The sequence below is a fragment of the Artemia sp. Qi Xiang Cuo genome, chromosome 11, assembly GCF_049724085.1.
Source record: "Artemia sp. Qi Xiang Cuo chromosome 11, ASM4972408v1, whole genome shotgun sequence".
Taxonomy (NCBI): domain Eukaryota; kingdom Metazoa; phylum Arthropoda; class Branchiopoda; order Anostraca; family Artemiidae; genus Artemia; species Artemia sp. Qi Xiang Cuo.
The window spans coordinates 37,814,087-37,832,580 of NC_142804.1; the positions used below are offsets into that span (position 1 = coordinate 37,814,087).

Sequence of the window (18,494 nt, forward strand, 5' to 3'; positions counted from 1 at the left end):
CACAAAAACTTACACACACACACACGAAAACTTAAGCACACAAACACAAACACACACACACACACAAACACATACACACAAAAAACTAACAAATGCACACGAAAACTTACATGCACATAAAAACTTAAATGCACACAAAAACTTAAACACACTCACAAAATCTTACACTCACACACAAAAACTTACACACACACAAGAAAACTTACACACACACACGAAAACTTACACACACACAGACACAAACAAACACAAACACAAAAGAAAACTTACACACACACACTAAAACATACACACACACGCCAAAACTTACACACACACAAAAACTTACACACACACACACACACACAAACTTACACATGCACACAAAAACTTACATGCACACAAAAACTTACATGCACACAAAAACTTACACACACACACACACACACACACAAAACACACACACACACACACACACACACAAAAAAAAAAACACACAAACAAAAACTTACAAACACACAAACAAACAAACAAACAAAAACTCACAAACAAAATTAAAAAATCACAATAAAAATTAAATTAACAAAAAAAATTAAATTATCACAAAAAAATACACACACACACACACACACACACAAAACTAAAACACACGTACAAGAAAACTAACACACACACGACAAAACAAAAACCCACAAAAACACTTAAACATAAACAAAAACTTACACACACACACACACAAACTAACACATGAACACAACAAAACTCACACACACACTCACAAAAACTTACACACACACACACACACACACAAAACTTACACACACACACACACGAAAACTCACACACACACGCCAAAAATTAAGCACACAAAAACTTACACACACACACACACAAACATACACACAAACATACACACACACACACAAAAACTTACACACACACACAAACACACACAAACTTACAAACACACACAAAAACTTACACCCTCACACAAAAACTTACACACACAAAAACTTACACACACACAAAAAAACAAACACACACACACACACAAAAACAAACACACACACACACACACACACACATACACTTACACATGCACACTAAAAATTACATTCACACAAAAACTTACACACACACACAAACACGAAAACTAACACACATACACGACAAAACTTACAAACACAAAATATAAGACACAGAAAAACTTACACACACACACAAAAACTTTCACCCACACGCAAAAACTTACATGCACACAAAAACTTACATGCACACAAAAACTTACACACACAAAAACTAACACACACGCACACAAACTAACACACACACAAAAAAACTTACACACACACACACTAAAACTTACGCACACACACGAAAACTTACACAAACACACGCCAAAACTTACACACACACAAAAACTTACACACTTACCATATCACAGTTACATTGTCTTAATTTTTCAAATTTCATTTTGAATTTCTGTCTTGAAATGCAAGAGTTGGAATATTTCAGTAGTGATTTGTTGTGCTTTACCTTCTCACAGTTACATTCTTTTGATTTTTCGAAGTTCATTTTGAATTTCTGTCATGAAATGCAAGAGTTGGAAAATTGGGGTCTTAGTCCACCAGCCCAAATGGTGGAATTCCACTAGCTCAGTATTGGGGTCCCAGTCCACCAGCCTGAACGGTGGAAATTCACTAGCTCAGAATTGGGGTCTTAGTCCACCAGCCTGAATGGTGGAAATCCACTAGCTCAGTATTGGGGTCTCAGTCCACTAGTCTGAATGGTGGAAATTCACTGTTTAAGTTAGGTTAGGTTAGGTTAGGTTAGGCTAGGTTAGCCTACCGAACCCCGCGTACGTCTGCGAAACTATCCTAACCTAAATTACACGCACCTAACTTAATATAACCTAACCTAACCTACTAAAACACCGAACTTTTTGCCTGTCCCTCACCTAACCTAAGCTAACCTAAGTGAAGCGTACAAGGGCTAACCTAACCGAACTTAACCTAACCTAACTTAAACTAGTCTAACCAAACCATACTCGCCGGAAAAGGTTATGTTAACTTATCATGAGCACTCATGATATGTTAACCTAACCTAACTTAAACAGTGAATTTCCACCATTCAGACTGGTGGACTGAGACCCCAATATTGAGCTAGTGGATTTCCACCATTCAGGCTGGTGGACTAAGACCCCAATTCTGAGCTAGTGAATTTCCACCGTTCAGGCTGGTGGACTGGGACCCCAATACTGAGCTAGTGGATTTCCACCATTCGTGCTGGTGGACTAAGACCCCAATTTTCCAACTCTTGTATTTCATGACAGAAATTCAAAATGAACTTCGAAAAATCAAGAGAATGTAACTGTGAGAAGGTAAAGCACAACAAGTCACTACTGAAATATTCCAACTCTTGCATTTCACGACAGAAATTCAAAATCAAATTTGAAAAATTAAGACAATGTAACTGTGATATGGTAAGTGTGTGTAAGTTTTTGTGTGTGTGTAAGTTTTGGCGTGTGTGTGTAAGTTTTCGTGTGTGTGCGTAAGTTTTCGTGTGTGTGTGTGTCTGTTTTTGTGTGTGTGTGTAAGGTTTTGTGAGTGTTTGTGAGTTTGTGTGTGTGTAAGTTTTTGTGTGCATGTTAGTTTTTGTGTGCATGTAAGTTTTTGCGTGTGGGTGTAAGTTTTTGTGTGTGTGTGTGTGTAAGTTTTTGTGTGTCTAAGCTTTTGTGTGTGTAAGTTTTGACGTGTGTGTGTGTAAGTTTTCTTGTGTGTGTGTGTGTGTAAGTTTTTGTGTGCATTTAAGTTTTCGTGTGTATGTGTAAGTGTATGTGTGTGTGTGTGTCTCTGAGTGTGTGGGTCTGTGTAGTTGACTGTGTCTGTGTGTGTGTCTGTCTGTGTGTTCGTGTTTGTTTGTCTGTGTTTTTGATATTGTGTTTTTGAGTGTGTGTGTGTGTGTGTGGATATGTGTGTGTGTGTGAGATTTTGAGTTTGTCGATATGTGTGTGTGTGTGTGTGTGTGTGTGTAAGTTTTTGTGTGTGTGTGTAAGTTTTTGTGTGTCTAAGCTTTTGTGTGTGGGTGTAATTTTTTGTGTGTGTTTTTAAGTTTGTGTATATTTGTGTGTGTGTGTAAGTTTTTGTGTGTGTGTGTAAGTTTGTGTGTATGTTTGTGTGTGTGTGTGTAAGTTTTTGTGTGTGTAAGTTTTGGCGTGTGTGTGTGAGTTTTAGTGTGTGTTTTTGTATGTTTTGTGTGTGTGTGTGTGTGTGTGTGTTTGTATGTTTGTGTGCGTGTGTGTGTGAGTTTTTGTTGTGTTCTTGTTTATGTTTTTGTGTGTGTGTGTGTGTGTGTGTGTGTGTGTATTTTATTGTGTGTGTGTATTATTTGGAGTGTGTTTGTAAGTTTTAGTGTTTGTGTGTGAGAGTAGTTTTGTGTTTGTGTGTGTGTGTGTGTATGTTTTTGTGTGCATGTAAGTTTTTGTGTGCATGTAAGTTTTCGTGTGCATGTGTAAGTTTTTGTGTGTGTGTGTGTGTGTAAGTTTTTGTGTGTGTGTAAGTTTTGGTGTGTGTCTGTTAGTTTTCGTGTGTGTGTGAGTGTGTTTGTGAGAGTTTTTTGTTTGTGTGTGTGTGTGTGTATGTAAGTTTTTGTGTGGATGTAAGTTTTTGTGTGCATGTAAGTTTTTTTGTGCATGTGTAAGTTTTGTGTGTGTGTGTGTGTGTGTAAGTTTGTTTGTGTGTGTAAGATTTTTCGTGTGTGTTTATTTTATCGTGTGTATTTGTAATTTCTCATGTTTGATTGTTAAAGTTATTGTGTGTGTGTGTGTATTTTTTCTATTTTTAGTTTTATATTTCGTTAGAGTTTTTATTTTGTTTTTATTGCTTGAAATAGTTTGTGCGATTGTGTAATTTTTTGTTTTAATTTAAGTTTTTATGTGAATGTAAGTTTTCGTGTGCATGTGTAAGTTTTGTGTTTGTGTGTCTGTTTGTGTGTTTGTGTGTGTGATTTATTTTTCGTGTGTGTGTGTGTAAGTTTTTGTGTCTGTGTGTTAGTTTGTGTGCGTGTGTGTAAGTTTTAGTGTGTGTGTAAGTTTTTGTGTACATATAAGTTTTTGTGTGCATGTAAGTTTTTGCGTGTGGGTGTATGTTTTTGCGTGCGGGTGTAAGTTTGTGTGTGTGTGTGTGTGTTATTTTTTGTGTGACTAATATTTTGTGTGTGTAAGTTTTGACGTGTTTGTGTTTGTTTTTGTTATTTTGCGTGTGTTTTTTTTAGTTTTTGTGTTAATGTAATTTTTCGTGTGAATGTGTAAGTTTTTTTGTGTGTGTGTGTGTGTGTGTAATTTATTGTGTTTTTTTAATTTTTTTTTTGTGTGTATGTAATTTTTTGTTCGTGTGTGTAAGTTTTGTGTGTGTTTGTGTAAGTTTTTGTGTGTGTGTAAGTTTTTGTGTGCTTGTAAGTTTTTGAGTGTGGGTGTAAGTTTTTGTGTGTGTATGGAAGTTTTTGTGTGTCTAAGCTTTTGTGCGTGGGTGTAAGTTTTTGTGTGTGTTTGTAAGTTTGTGTGTGTTTGTGTCTGTGTGTTAGTTTTTTTTGTGTGTGTGTGTAAGTTTGTGTATGTGTTTGTGTAAGTTTTTGTGTGTGTAAGTTTTTGCGTGTGTGTATAAGTTTTCGTGTGTGTGTGTGTATTTTTTTTGTGTGTCTGTGTGTTTGTAAGTTTTTGTGCGTGTGTGTGTGAGTTTTTGTTGTGTTCATGTGTAAGTTTGTGTGTGTGTGTGTGTGTGTGTGTTTGTGTGTGTGTGTATGTGTGTGTGTGTGTGTGTGTGTAGTGTGTGTGTGTGTGTGTGTGTTTTAGTTTTTGTGTGTGTGTATGTTGTGGCGTGTGTGTGTGAGTTTTCGTGTGTGTGTGTGTGTGTGTGTGTGTGTAATTTTGTGGTTGCTTGTTATTGTGTGTGTTCTTGTTTTTTATAGGGCGCATTTTTATGTTTTTGTGTGTGTGTGTGTGTAAGTGTGTTTTAGTATATATTATTAGGCGGGTGTTTGTAATTTTTCGTGTGTGTGTGTGAGTGTGTAGTTTTGTTTGTGTGTGTGTGTGTGTGTAAGTTTTTGTGTGCATGTAAGTTTTTGTGTGCATGTAAGTTTTCGTGTGCATGTGTAAGTTTTTGTGTGTGTGTGTGTGTGTGTGTAAGTTTTTGTGTGTGTGTGTAAGTTTTTGCGTGTGTGTGTAAGTTTTAGTGTGTGTGTGTAAGTTTTCATGTGTGTGTGTAAGTGTTTGTGTGTGTATGTGTAAGTTTTAGTGTGTGTGTGTAAGTTTTAGTGTGTGTGTGTGTAAGTTTTTGTGTGTGAGTGTAAGATTTTGTGAGTGTGTGTAAGTTTTTGTGTGCATGTAAGTTCTTATGTGCTTGTAAGTTTTAGTGTGGATGTGTAAGTTTTTTTTGTGTGTGTGTTTGTGTGTGTGTGTGCGTTATTTTTCGTGTATGTATTTCTGTTTTTGTGTGTGTGTGTAATTTTTTGTGAGTTTGTGTAAGTTTTAGTGTGTGTGTTAGTTTTTGTGTACATGTAAGTTTTTGTGTGCTTGTTAGTTTTTGCGTGTGGGTGTAAGTTTTTTTTGTGTGTGTGTGTGTGTTAGTTTTTGTGTGTCTAAGCTTTTGTGTGTGTATGTTTTGACGTGTGTGTGTGTGTAAGTTTTTGTGTGTGTGTGTGTGTGTGTGTAATTTTTTGTGTGCATGTTAGTTTTCATGTGCAAGTGTTAGTTTGTTTGTGTGTGTCTGTTTGTGTTTTTGTTTGTTTTTGTGTGCGTGTTTGATTTTTTGTGTGTGTGTAAGTTTTTGTGAGTGTGTGTAAGTTCTTGTGTGTGTGTGTATGTTTTTGCATGAATGTAAGTTTTTGTGTGCATGTAAGTTTTTGCGTGTGGGTGTAAGTTTTTGTGTGTGCGTGTAATTTTTTGTGTTTCTAAGCTTTTGTGTGTGGGTGTTAGTTTTTTGTGTGTGTGTGTTAGTTTGTGTGTGTTTGTGTGTGTGTGTAAGTTTTTGTATTTGTAAGTTTTTTGTGTGTGTGTGTGTGTGTGTAATTGTATGTATATGTTTGTGTGTGTGTGGGTGTGTTTTATTGTTTGTGTGTGTAAGTTTTTGCGTGTGTGTGTATGTTTTAGTGTGTGTGTTAGTTTGTGTGTTTGTGTGTAAATGTTTATGTGTTTGTGTGTGTGTGTGTTTGTCTTTTTGTGTGTGTGTGATTTTATGTGTGTTTATGTTTTTTTGTGTGTGTAAGTTTTTTTGTGTGTGTATTTTTTTTTTTTTTGTTTTTTATTTTTTTTTTTGTTTTTTTTTTTGTGTGTGTCTTAGTTTTTTTGTGTGTTTAAGTTTTTTTTTTTGTGTAAGTTTTTTTGTGTGTGTAATTTTTTTTGTGTTTTTAATTTTTTGTGTGTGTGTTATTTTTTGTGTGTGTGTGTAAGTTTGTGGGTGTGTTTAAGTTTTTTGTGTGTGTGTAAGTTTTTGTGTGTCTGTAATTTTTTGTGTGTGTTTAAGTTTTTGTGTGTATATGTTTTTGTGTGTGTGTAATTTTGTGTGTGTGTGTAAGTTTTTGTGTGTGTGTAAGTTTTTGTGTGTGTGTAAGTTTTTGTGTGTGTGTGTCAGTTTTTGTTTGTGTGTAAGTTTTTGTGTGTGTGTATAAGTTTTTGTGTGAGTGTGTGTAATTTTTTGTGTGCATGTGTATTTTTATGTGTGTGTGTAATTTTTTGTGTGTGTAATAATTTGTGTGTGTGTAAGTTTTTTTTTGTGTGTGTATTTTTATTTTTTTGTTCTTTGGTTTTTTTTTTGGTTGTAAATTTTTTTGTTTGTGTAAGTTTGTGTGTGTGTGTGTGTAAGTTTGTGTGCATGTAAGTTTTCGTGTGCATGTGTAAGTTTTTGTGTGTGTGTGTGTGTGTAAGTTTTTGTGTGTGTGTTTGTTTTTTTGTGTGTGTGATTTTTTTTGTGTTTGTGTTAGTTTTTGTGTGTGTTTGTAAGTTTTTGTGTGTGTGTAAGTTTTTTTGTGTGTGTAAGTTTGTGTGTGCGTGTTAGTTTTTGTGTGTGTGTGTGTTTTTGTGTGTGTGTTAGTTTTTTTGTGTGTGTAAGTTTTTTTGTGTGTGTGTGTAAGCTTTTGTGTGTGTGTGTGTGAGTTTTTGTGTGTGTACCCATATCAATTCTATTTTCCTAAAATAATATAAAAATTTCCACTTCAATTCAGATTTTTCTCAAACAGATTAAAGAATTTAAAATACTGTTCTAAATTTTTCATAGAAGATAGAAAAGTTCAAGTTCTCTTCTGAATTTTACCAAAGAACATAATTCAATTCTAATTTCTCCAGAGAAAATAAAAAGCTTCCACTTAAGTTTTAAGTTCACAAAGACATGAAAAATTTCAAGTTCACTTCTAAATTTTTCCGTAGAAGATAGTAAAAGTTATACTATGATTCTGATTATTTTCCATGAAGATAAAAAGTTTCACTTTAATTCTAAATTTTCTTAAATTCAATTCCGTCCTTTCTCAAAGAGATGAAAAAATTTAAAGTTCTGTTCCAAATATTTTCCCGGAAAAAGAAAAGTTCAACTTCGATTCTGAATTTTCTCAATGAAAATGAAACAAGTTATTGATCAATTCTATTTTCCTAAAATAATATAAAATTTTACACTTCAATTCAGATTTTTCTCAAAGAGAAGAAAAAATTTAAAATACTGTTCCAAATTTTTCATAGAAGATAGAAAAGTTCAAGTTCTCTTCTGAATTTTACCAAAGAACATAATTCAATTCTAATTTCTCCAGAGAAAATAAAAAGCTTCCACAGATTATTTTCCTTAAAGATAAAAAGTTTCACTTTAATTCTAAATTTTCTTAAATTCAATTCCGACCTTTCTCAAAGAGATGAAAAAATTTAAAGTTCAGTTCTAAATTTTTCCGTAGAAGATAGGAAAAGTTATACTATGATTGTGATTATTTTCCATGAAGATGAAAAGTTTCACTTTAATTCAAAATTTTCTTAAATTCAGTTCCGACTTTTCACATAGAGAAGAAAAAATTTAAAGTTCTGTTCCAAATTTTTCATTGAAGATAGGAAAAGTTATACTTTGATCGTGAATATTCAAGTTCTCTTCTGAATTTTACCAAATAACATAATTCAATTCTAATTTCTCCATATAAAATAAAAAGCAAAGTAAACTAGAACTCTAACAAAAAAAAGCGGCGCATTCCTGCGGCGCATTCCTGCGGCGCATTCCTGAGGTGCATTCCTGCGGCGCATCCCCTGCGGCGCATCCCTGCGGCGCATTCCTGCGGCGGATCCCCTGCTGCACATCCCTGCGGCGCATCCCTGCGGCGCATCCTGGCGGCGCATCCCTGCGGTGGATCCCCTGCGGCGTATCTCTGCGGCACGTCCCCTGACCCACGGCGCTTCACCCTGCGGCGCATCCCCCCGCGGCGCATTCCTGGCCCGCGGCGCTTCTCGGACCCGGGGGACCTTTGAGGACCGGGGGAGGGCCTCTGGGGTCCTGGGTGCCCTTTGGGGGTCCGGGGGCCCTTTGAGGACCGGGGGGAGGGCCTCTGGGGTCCGGGGTGCCCTTTGGGGGTCCGGGGACCCTTTGAGGACCAGAGGAGGGCCTTTGAGGGTCTGAGGAGGGCGTTTGGGGGGCTGGGGCTCTTTGGGAGCTTGGGGGTTCTTTGGGGATCGGGGGCTTCCTTCGGGGTTGGGGTGGGGGATCGGAACCCTTTGGGGTTGGGGTAGGAGGATTGGAACCCTTTGGGGTTGGGTTAGAGGACCTCACAACACTGTTCAAATGAAACTTGTGTATTATAACGACCACAGAGTTTCACCATTAAATTCTCTTCTAAAATCTCTTCAAAAATCATCTTTTAAAATGTCTCTAACTGTTTCGCCGAAATAGTTCCATAACCTGTCTAAAACAGTTTCGCCCAAATAATCCCTAAACGTAATTTCAGCGTGTTCCTTTTGTTTTTGGCATCTCTGCGCTAATGCATTTCAAATTAATAAGAAACCTGATTCCCGCGCTAAAACAATTCATCGCTAAGATGTTTCTTGGAGAATTGTTTCCATGGCCTTTGGCTATTAATATCCTTTGGAGTTCGATCAAAAGAGTTGTTTCCGAGGCAATGACATTAATGATTTGGATCTATTCCTGGAGAATCGTTTCTAGGCGAAAATTTTTAAAGTCTGACAGATGATGTCATTGGTTGATTGATCTGTCAAGAAAGGGGAATTAATTTGTTGTTTCTAAGGGGAATTATTGATTCACGATAGGTGAATTGAGGTCGACAGCACAGGTGTTCCAAGGTCGATGTTGTTGTTGTTGTAAGTGCACGCTCTCAGCGAATGTCAAGGTCGATGTTGTTGTTGTTGACACACTTTGATTACGCAATCAATTTAGGTCATTGACCCCATTAACCACGTGTTCTCCCTAATGACTCTATGCCCTTATTTGGTGTGCAAAAAAGTTGTAGATGGCAGCAGGGGTGAGGGATCGGACCTCCTGAGGCCTTTCTACTTTCAGCTTATCAGAAAACCCTATTAAAGAAGTTTCACGCTCCTATCTGCAAAAAGTTGGAAATTTACATTTTTTGCACGAAGAAAGATCACGATGCGTGCCCTCAAAAAAATGGAGGGCAACTAGGCCCCCTCCCACGCTCATTTTTTTCTCAAAGTCCCCCAATTAAAATTTTGAGATAGCCATTTTGTTCAGCATAGTTAAATATCCAATTAACATATCTTTAAAAATGATTTCATCCCCCACAGTTCCTCGGGGAAGACATTCTAGAAATGACAGTAGCCAATTACTAGCATACCGTCTTGGTTATTGTGAAGCCTACGTATATTTTTAGACTGGATTTTTTTCTGGTGGGGGGGGGGCTGGAGGAGGGGGTTACTCGGGAGAATCTTTCCGTGGTGGATGTTTGTTTGGGGTAAGGGACATTTCTATGAAGGGGGCGCCGGATTTCCAAGCATTATTTAAAAAACGATCAGAAATTAAATAAAAAAAAAGTTTTTTCAACTGAAAGTAAGAAGCAACATTAGAACTTAAAATGAACAGAAATTATTACGTATATGAGGGGGTTCTCCCCAAAGTCAATACCTCGCTCTTTACGCGACAGTTTTTTTAGTAGTTTCAAAAGAGCTATCTATTATAATTAAACAAACGGCATTTGTGATTCAGGGGTTTGTGAATTTTATTTTTTTTTAACTTTTAACGTAAAGAGCGTGGTATTGACTAGGGGGAGAACCCCCTCATATACGTAATAACATATACGTAATAAAAGAAAAATAAAAAAACAAGCGATACGGCTCAATAGTAATCGAAACTTTTAAAAACGGAATTTTGATGTCAATAAATATATCAAAAGAATGGGCTTATAATGCTGATTCTAAATATAAAAATTTTATTAAGTGTATTATTATTCATCAAAGGCTACGAGCCTGAGAGAATTTACCTGATTTTTTAAAGAGGGAGGAAACATCCCCTAAAGTGAAAGAATTTTAATGAAAATCCCACCGTCAGATTCAGCGTATCACAAAACCCTATTACAAAGGTTTCAAGCTCATATGTGCAAAAATCTGCAACTATATCTGCAACGTTTTTTTTGCCAGAAGAAAAATGTACGAATATAGAAGTTCGTTACGTAAGTTAATTTGTAAATTACGTCAGAACCAAATTTAGAGACAACCATTTAGCAAAAGAAAAGTAACATTCTTAGGCCAATTTTGTTTAATTATTCAATGACTGTGAGTCAAAATCAAAGCTGCATTAACTAAAAAACGATCAGAAATTAAATAAAAAAAAACAAGTTTTTTAAACTGAAAGTAAGGAGTTACATTAAAACTTAAAATGAACAGAAATTAATCTGTAAATGAAAGGGGATGTCCCCTCCTCAACGCCTCGCTATTTACGCTAAAGTTTGAGTCTGTCTCAAAACTTTATTTTTTAAAACAATAAAAAACTTTAGTGTAAAGAGCGAGGCATTGCGGAGGGGACAGCCCCCTTCATATACGGAATAATTTCTGTTCGTTTTAAGTTTTAATGTCGCTCCTTCCTTTCAGTTTAAAAAACTTGTTTTTTTTTATTTAATATATAATAAGATGCATTACTCGATTTCTTGAAACATTCATCCACAATACAATTCAGTGTCAAAAGAGTGGGCAGCTGAGACGCGTGTGATATCGTTCAAAAATTAGTGAAACTTGCTCAAATTAAACCCAGTGAAAACTAATTACACATGCTAGAGAAGGTAAATTGTTCCTGGTCCCTCCATTACCATTCAAGAGAGTTACATAAGATACACCTAAAGATATAATTTAAATGGGACCGAATTCCATCATTTCACTTGTGTTGGTTCATTAATCATTAATTAATTAATATTTGTCAGGTCTCAGAGAGTTTTGAATAGACATAGGGGGATTGCTATGCCTCATATACAAAATAGTGAGTCATCTAGACAGAATAGAGTTGGTGGGGAGAGAAACTCAGCGTCAAGATCTAGAGTGCAAAAATTTGGAAAACTGCTTTGAAAGTGAGATTCTTCAGTATATAAGCTCTCTACCATGGGCGTAGGGAGGGGGGAAGGGGGGGGGCAGCTGCCCCCTAGACCTTCAAATTTACATTATATATGGCTGAAAAAGCAGATGGTTTGGAAAAAGCAGTTTTAAACTCCATCACACTATCGACTGCCCCCCCCCCTAGACAATATGCTGCCTACGCCCATGCTCTCTACAAAGATATATTGCTTAACGCAAACCTCCTTTCATGTAGCTGAGTCCATTTCCTACATAGCATAATCCTTAGGTGCTTTTTTCTTGACTGTAACATAACTTTTGTAATCGTAACATTTCAAATTTCAGATGTAGATGAGTGTATTACGGGACACCATGACTGTCGATCTGGGCAGGCTTGCCACAACAGGGCTGGCGGTTACACATGTGGCTGCATGAGTGGTTTTTCACTTAATCCAATAACAAAAGAATGTGAAGACACTGACGAATGTCGAGATCGGGTTTGTGACACTTCCACTTCAACCTGTTTGAATACTCCTGGATCATACCGATGTGAATGTCGCGAAGGATTCCGCAAGAAATCAGAGAATCAATGCATTGATATTGATGAATGTGCAGAAACAGAAAGGTTGTGTCAGCATAGATGTGTAAATAGTTGGGGATCATTTAAGTGTTTGTGTGAGCAAGGATATACTTTGGCCCCAGATAATAGGTTCGTATCTATCTCAAACTGTCAAACGTTCTATAAATAGCTAAACTTCCTATCTAAATTTTCAATATTAGGCATTAAAGCTAAGTGATAAGATTAAAAAGGCCATTTTCAATTCAAGTAGTAAAACATAAGCACTGAGTTTCCTAAAAGAGACTTTCTTCTTGAGAAATCATGTTACAGATTGTCCCAAATTAATTAGACTTTCAACTATAAGTCTTCAGCCCAAATCAGATTCTCGGAATATAAATTGACTTTCTATCCTTAATCTTCTTTCCCGGAAAACTACTCTACCATACCAAGTCCTGATTATTGTGAGTTGTTTTGAACAAGTATTCTTCACAATTATAATTCAACACCTTCTTCTATCGTGTCTAATTAGTCGCTTTGTATCTGAAAAGAATGATAATCAAATTAAAATTCTATTTAAGATTTTTTTTTAGATTCTATTAATCTATTTAGCAAAGTTAAATTTCAACTAACAGCCCTATTCGTTATTAATCTACTCATATGAATTAATACTCTTAAGTGCACTACTCATCTGCATTAATATTTTTATAGGGCGTGTTATGACGTGGATGAATGTGAGCAGTATCGAGAAAGAGGTAGAAATCTCTGCGTTGGCCAGTGTGTCAATGAGTTGGGTAGCTATAAATGCACGTGCCCAACCGGCTATAAGCTAGCACCCGATGGAAGAACCTGTCTTGGTATGTTTTTAAACCTGAGTCATTATTAATGGTACTTTTCTTGTGTACTGTTTATATTGAAAAATACTTTAAATTAATGTCCCAAATCTCTTAAATGAACTTCGATCCATTTTAATCTTAAGGCGTATAGGTGTACTAAGATCAAACTAAATACTAGCCTTAGTGTGTGGTTTAAGTTTCAGAATACTGCATCATATTTTGACACATTTAATAATTTTTTAGACCTAGAGTCGAAATGAAACTTATATTGAGCCTATCATACTACCTTCTGATAAATTTTATCAATTTGACTTGCTGTTGCTTGTGCCCCATTCTAGGATTTTGAAAGTAATAGTCTATATTCTAAATTAGATATTCATGCTTACTTTGTGTACAGCAAAAGCATATCAGTCGAAGATAAATTTTTGTTATTCTTTGATATTGATAGTACACTGTTGTATAGTTCTGTAGTTTACTATAGAATAGAATAGCTTAGCATGGTATGGTTCTATAGTGTAGTGTTGTATAATACAGTAGATAGTATCATTCTTTATTCTTTCACATTGAAAGTGCAGTGTAGATCACTCAATTAAAAGACAAAGAAAACAAAATAATTGAATATAACTCGACCTGAGAGTTGACAGAACAAGAACATATACCATCACAGACAAAAATACCTTTTATTAACATTTAGCTAAACTATCTTAATCGAGCATCACTTGAAAAAATACCCTAGGTAAGAGTATAGGAAGGCTGGCATATATTTGGTAGCATATTGCATATTTATGCTCGTGTTAGAAAAGGACCCCCTTGCGGGCACGTTTTTTGACCTTGTGATAATTTTGATGACATTATTATCTGAGATTATGGGTTCTAACATAGAGCCAAAAAATAATGGTAGGGGGATAGGCACATCTCCGATTAGTTTTCATCCTTTATTAGCACGCTAGAACTTTCAGTTGTCGATCATGCAAATTTATTGTATGTTTCTACGGTCATCTTTTCTGTAATAACTTATTAGAAAAACTAAAACAATACGTGGAGTACACATTGTTTTTTATTAAGCCAATGCTACAGTATTCACTGATTTTTTTTTATGCTTATAAAACCATTAAACTGGATATAGTTATTTAGATATTAGAAAACCCGTAAGAAACTAGAATTTTGAAAACTACCTTAAGAGATAGAAACTATGAAAAAAGGATAATCTAGTTCTTACAGTTATCAAGATGACTTCTGCATCAAATTTGGCACAGACAGGTTTTTCTAGTTGTTTTTTAACCAAATGAACAAGTAAATTAATATTATATTTAATAAATTAAATTCAATGCAGGCTTTTGTAGCCTTTTCAGAGTGTTGAATTGTCTTTGTGATAATAAGTTTAATAAAGTTAAAAGAGGCCGAAGATGTTCTGTATATTTTTCATTCAAAGCACCTTTTTTTTATTATTTTCCGTTGCTTGGGTTTAGGGTTAAATTTTAATGGTTTCAATTTACTGTCTAGATTCGTAATATTTTTATATTTACTAGATATTGATGAATGTGCCCAAGGAAATGTTTGTCAACCTGAAGAAACCTGCTTAAATACTAGAGGAAGTTATAGATGTAATTCCATTACTTGTCCTTCCAATTATATTCGCGATCCTGATCATAAAAAGTAAGTTTTTGGTCTTTTCTAAATATTTTTGTTGAATTTAACATTTAATGCATACTTTTTGTTTGGACAATTATTTCAGTATTGATTTAATAGACGAACATCCATCGTACTCCAGCTTTGGTAATTTAAATGGCGGTGTGTCACATTTTTTGATAAAGTGAGCTTAATACTCGTAACTCAATCCCTTATGCTCTGTATACTTGCTCAGTCTGTTCAATCCTTTCATCTGTATCTTCTTGGCTCTCGAGATGTTCTGATTTTTTTGTTTTTAATTTGTTATATCTTTTGTACTACTAACATAAACAATTTAGAATGGTAGTTTTCCATATCGACATATGTTTTAACATGTCTTTAGGGCATATAAAGCCTTATTTTCCAAAATAACTTGTTGCTAATAAAAATCATAAATATGAGACCCTTTTGGGTCTTTCTGTTTTCCTTTAAATTTATGTCGTCTAATAATATACCTTTTGATTTTCATCAGCCGACTCTTTTTGGGCTCAAGCGGTTACAACCAGGGTTGTTGCCCGGACCTCATTCCTTTAATAACAATATTTTACACGATGTAGCGTATAAATGTTAATTTGGAACTCGTAAAATTAAATATTGTTTTAAATCTATTTTAGGGAATTCTCTGCATTATAGACTTGTTTCCTAAGTAGACCTAGTCATCATATTGTTGCGCTCAAAGTCAAAAGGTGTGAATCATATTTTATTAAAAATGAGGAGAATGTGAGCAGGCTTGATGAGATGGAGAAAATCTTGCAACGATTGGAGCACAACATAAGTGTGTCAGTACCCCGGGCTCAAAGACTGCCCTATTATAGTTCCATTTAATATATGCTAATTTTATGCTGTATTTTTAGGCTACATATGTAGCTATTGTAAATTCTTTTTTTATTTGATTTACTCGACAAAAAAGTTATAAAAAGATTAAAAACCTTATCTTAGCTCTAGTTTAAAATAATAGAAAGGCGAGAGTCACTTTTTAGGTTGGGCAAGTTACTATTTAGACAATAAGGGGAAGGATTTTCTTTTTTTAATTGCCAAAACACTATATGAAAATGTTTTAGCCTTCTTTTAGATACCCTTTAGACACAAAAATAAGACGACTTAGATCATGTCCTGTCCTTACCTACTGAATAATCCAGAAAAAACGCACTATCTTTCGATTTATTCATTATAAATCTTGAAATGTTGACAAATCCTTCAGGTCAATGCTATTGGCTGAGTAATAGACAGGGCTGCATCGAGGGGGAGGGGGCTCATCCACTTTGAATAGTCCTTCTTGGAATATTTTTCCGAAAATGATCTTAAAAATACAGGTTAAAAGACTGTTTTGAAAAAAAATGAAAACATAAATCTCTGATTTGTAAATTACTACTACTACTACTACTACTAACAACTCACCGCAACACCAAGCCGTCTGAGGCCAACACAGCTACGCACGTTCCTCCTGTCCTCCAATCTATTTAAAGCTTCCCTCTTTACACCTTCACAGGAAATTCCCATTTTCTTTAAATCTTTCTTTATGACATCCTCCCACCCCAACCGCGGACGACCTGTTTTCTGTTTATCCCCATACAGTTGATCGAAAAGGACAACCTTCGGCAATCTGTCATCCTTCATCAGCACAACTTGCCCTAGCCATCTCAACCTTTCTTTCATTATAGCCTTAGAAAGCAGGATTGAACCGCATTTTTCGTACAGCCTACTGTTTGAAATAAGGTCAATCAGCCGGTAGTCTATGGCAAATAGCGTGTAAATATTAATTTTGTAGAAGGAACAGTTTTTCTTAAACTGTCCGTTTAGAGACAAGAAACACAAGTGACTGATTATCTTTTGTTGCTAAGAGATCTGTATTTTCTCTTAGATGACTCGAAGACAAAACAAAAAACCTTGGGCCTATGTATGACATTTTCTGTATTTCTTTTCTCCTTTACCGAAACAAATCCGAAAATCAAGAAGCAAAAAGGGATGTGTCACCCTTTAAACTTAATGATTACAATTTTTATTTTAAATTTTGTTTTAAAGAACTGGCAGAATGTGGCTATCTTTCAGAAACTGTATGTTTGCATGAGCTTTGTGTTTGTTTAACCTAATTCAAAACGATTTGTTTATGTCTTGCTTCCGGTTGCTTGCGGAAAGCTAACAGAATATATACTTGACCCATGTATGACCTATGCATATATTTCAATGTTTGTATTCTATTTAGCCACTAAAACCAATTGAAGGACAAGCCAATACAAGAAGAAGATATTTTACAGAATAATCATATATGTATCATATATATGTAGCATATAATAATCATATATATATATATATATATATATATATATATATATATATATATATATATATATATATATATATATATATATATATATATATATATATATATATATATATATATATATATATATAGCCTATGTACCAGCCCTTCAAAAAGGAATATAATCATGAAAAAGCAATAGTCTGAAAAATATAGCCTATGTAGCTAAGAAATTCATTTCATTTCCTGCGCAATAATTCAAGGAGCGTTGATAGTCAAAATTATTAGTAATACACAATATACAAACAAAGAGTTAAATCACAAGCAGCTTTGGTTTCAGGAAGTATATATTTGAAAACCAAGTCTACCACGCATTTGATCGACTTTTCTGAATTTTAAAAATCTATCCATTAAAATTAAGCCTACATAATTTAATTTTATTCACTTAAAAAATCTTTTCTCTTTCCATTTTTTAAGAGCTTTATAGACGGTCTTTGGTAAATCTTAATTTATTTGTTTCGATTCTAGAACGAAGTACGACGTAAGATGTATATACCTTAGAACAGTGGTTTTCAAACTTATTTAGAAACTGTACCCCTGTTTACCCACAGAACATTTTAGGTACTCCTTCTCAGTTACCGCTACTAAGTAAACTCGAGCTAAAATTTAAATAAAATTGGCAGTCCTAGAGTTAAAGTGGTGTATTTTTCTGTTGGCCGGCTACGTACCCCCTACAAATTTTGCGTACCCACCAGGGGTTACGAATACCACAGTTTGAGAACCACTGCCTTAGAAGATTAGATTCCTTCTGCCTTACATGAACGCAGTTTCTCAATTTGTTTGCCTTGCTAGACTGAAAAAAATTAAAATCTTCACTTATAAAATAAAATTTAAAATTACAACTTAGCATCGCATTTTTTCGTCTTCATATTGTGACTAATCTTCCGACACTAAATCCCTCGTCAAATATCCAATAAAAATGTTTCACTAGTTTTTTTTCCCAATATTCTTAACTAAAAATAAAAAATAGAATGCTAACATTTTGCCTAAGGAAAACAAAACTTGCGGCAAAATGTCGAAAGCAGGAAAAAAAACAAGCAGGAAAAATAAAATAAAATAAAAAAAACAAGTTTTTTTAACTGAAAGTAAGGAGCGACATTAAAACTTAAAACGAACAGAAATTATTCCGTATATGAAAGGGGCTGTCCCCTCCTCAATATCTCGCTCTTTACGCTAAAGTTTTTTATTGTTTTAAAAAATAAAGTTGTGTGACAGATTCAAATTTTAGCATAATGAGTGAGGTATTGAGGAGGGGACAGCCCATTTTATATACGGAATAATTTCTGTTCGTTTTAAGTTTTAATGTCGCTCCTTACTTTCAGTTAAAAAACTTTTTTTTTATTTAGTTTCTGAACGTTTTTGACTTAATGCAGCTATGATTTTGGATCACCGTGCATGAATAATTGAAACGAAATTTGCAGATTAATTTTATTTTTTCGGCTAAATGGCTTTCTCAAAATTTTGTTCTGACGTAACTTACAAATTAACTTACGTAACGATCTTCTATATTCGTGTGTTTTATTAAGTATATTAGGGATTTTTCCCCCTAGTCGATACCTTGCTCTTTGCGCTAAGTTTGAATTTTGTTCGAATCACAAGCCCCTGAATCAC

The 18,494-nt window shown here is 34.9% G+C and overlaps 1 protein-coding gene across 1 annotated transcript in view; it reads left to right on the forward strand.

Moving 5' to 3' along the window:
- LOC148946947 (uncharacterized) overlaps positions 1 to 18,494 on the forward strand; it is a 305,387-nt gene that overhangs the window by 284,005 nt on the left and 2,888 nt on the right. Inside the window, exons 20-22 of the mRNA XM_089096755.1 lie at positions 11,849 to 12,212; positions 12,771 to 12,916; positions 14,425 to 14,551. Of these exons, the coding sequence (XP_088952881.1) occupies positions 11,849 to 12,212; positions 12,771 to 12,916; positions 14,425 to 14,551 (637 nt within the window). The remainder of the gene's footprint in view (positions 1 to 11,848; positions 12,213 to 12,770; positions 12,917 to 14,424; positions 14,552 to 18,494) is intronic.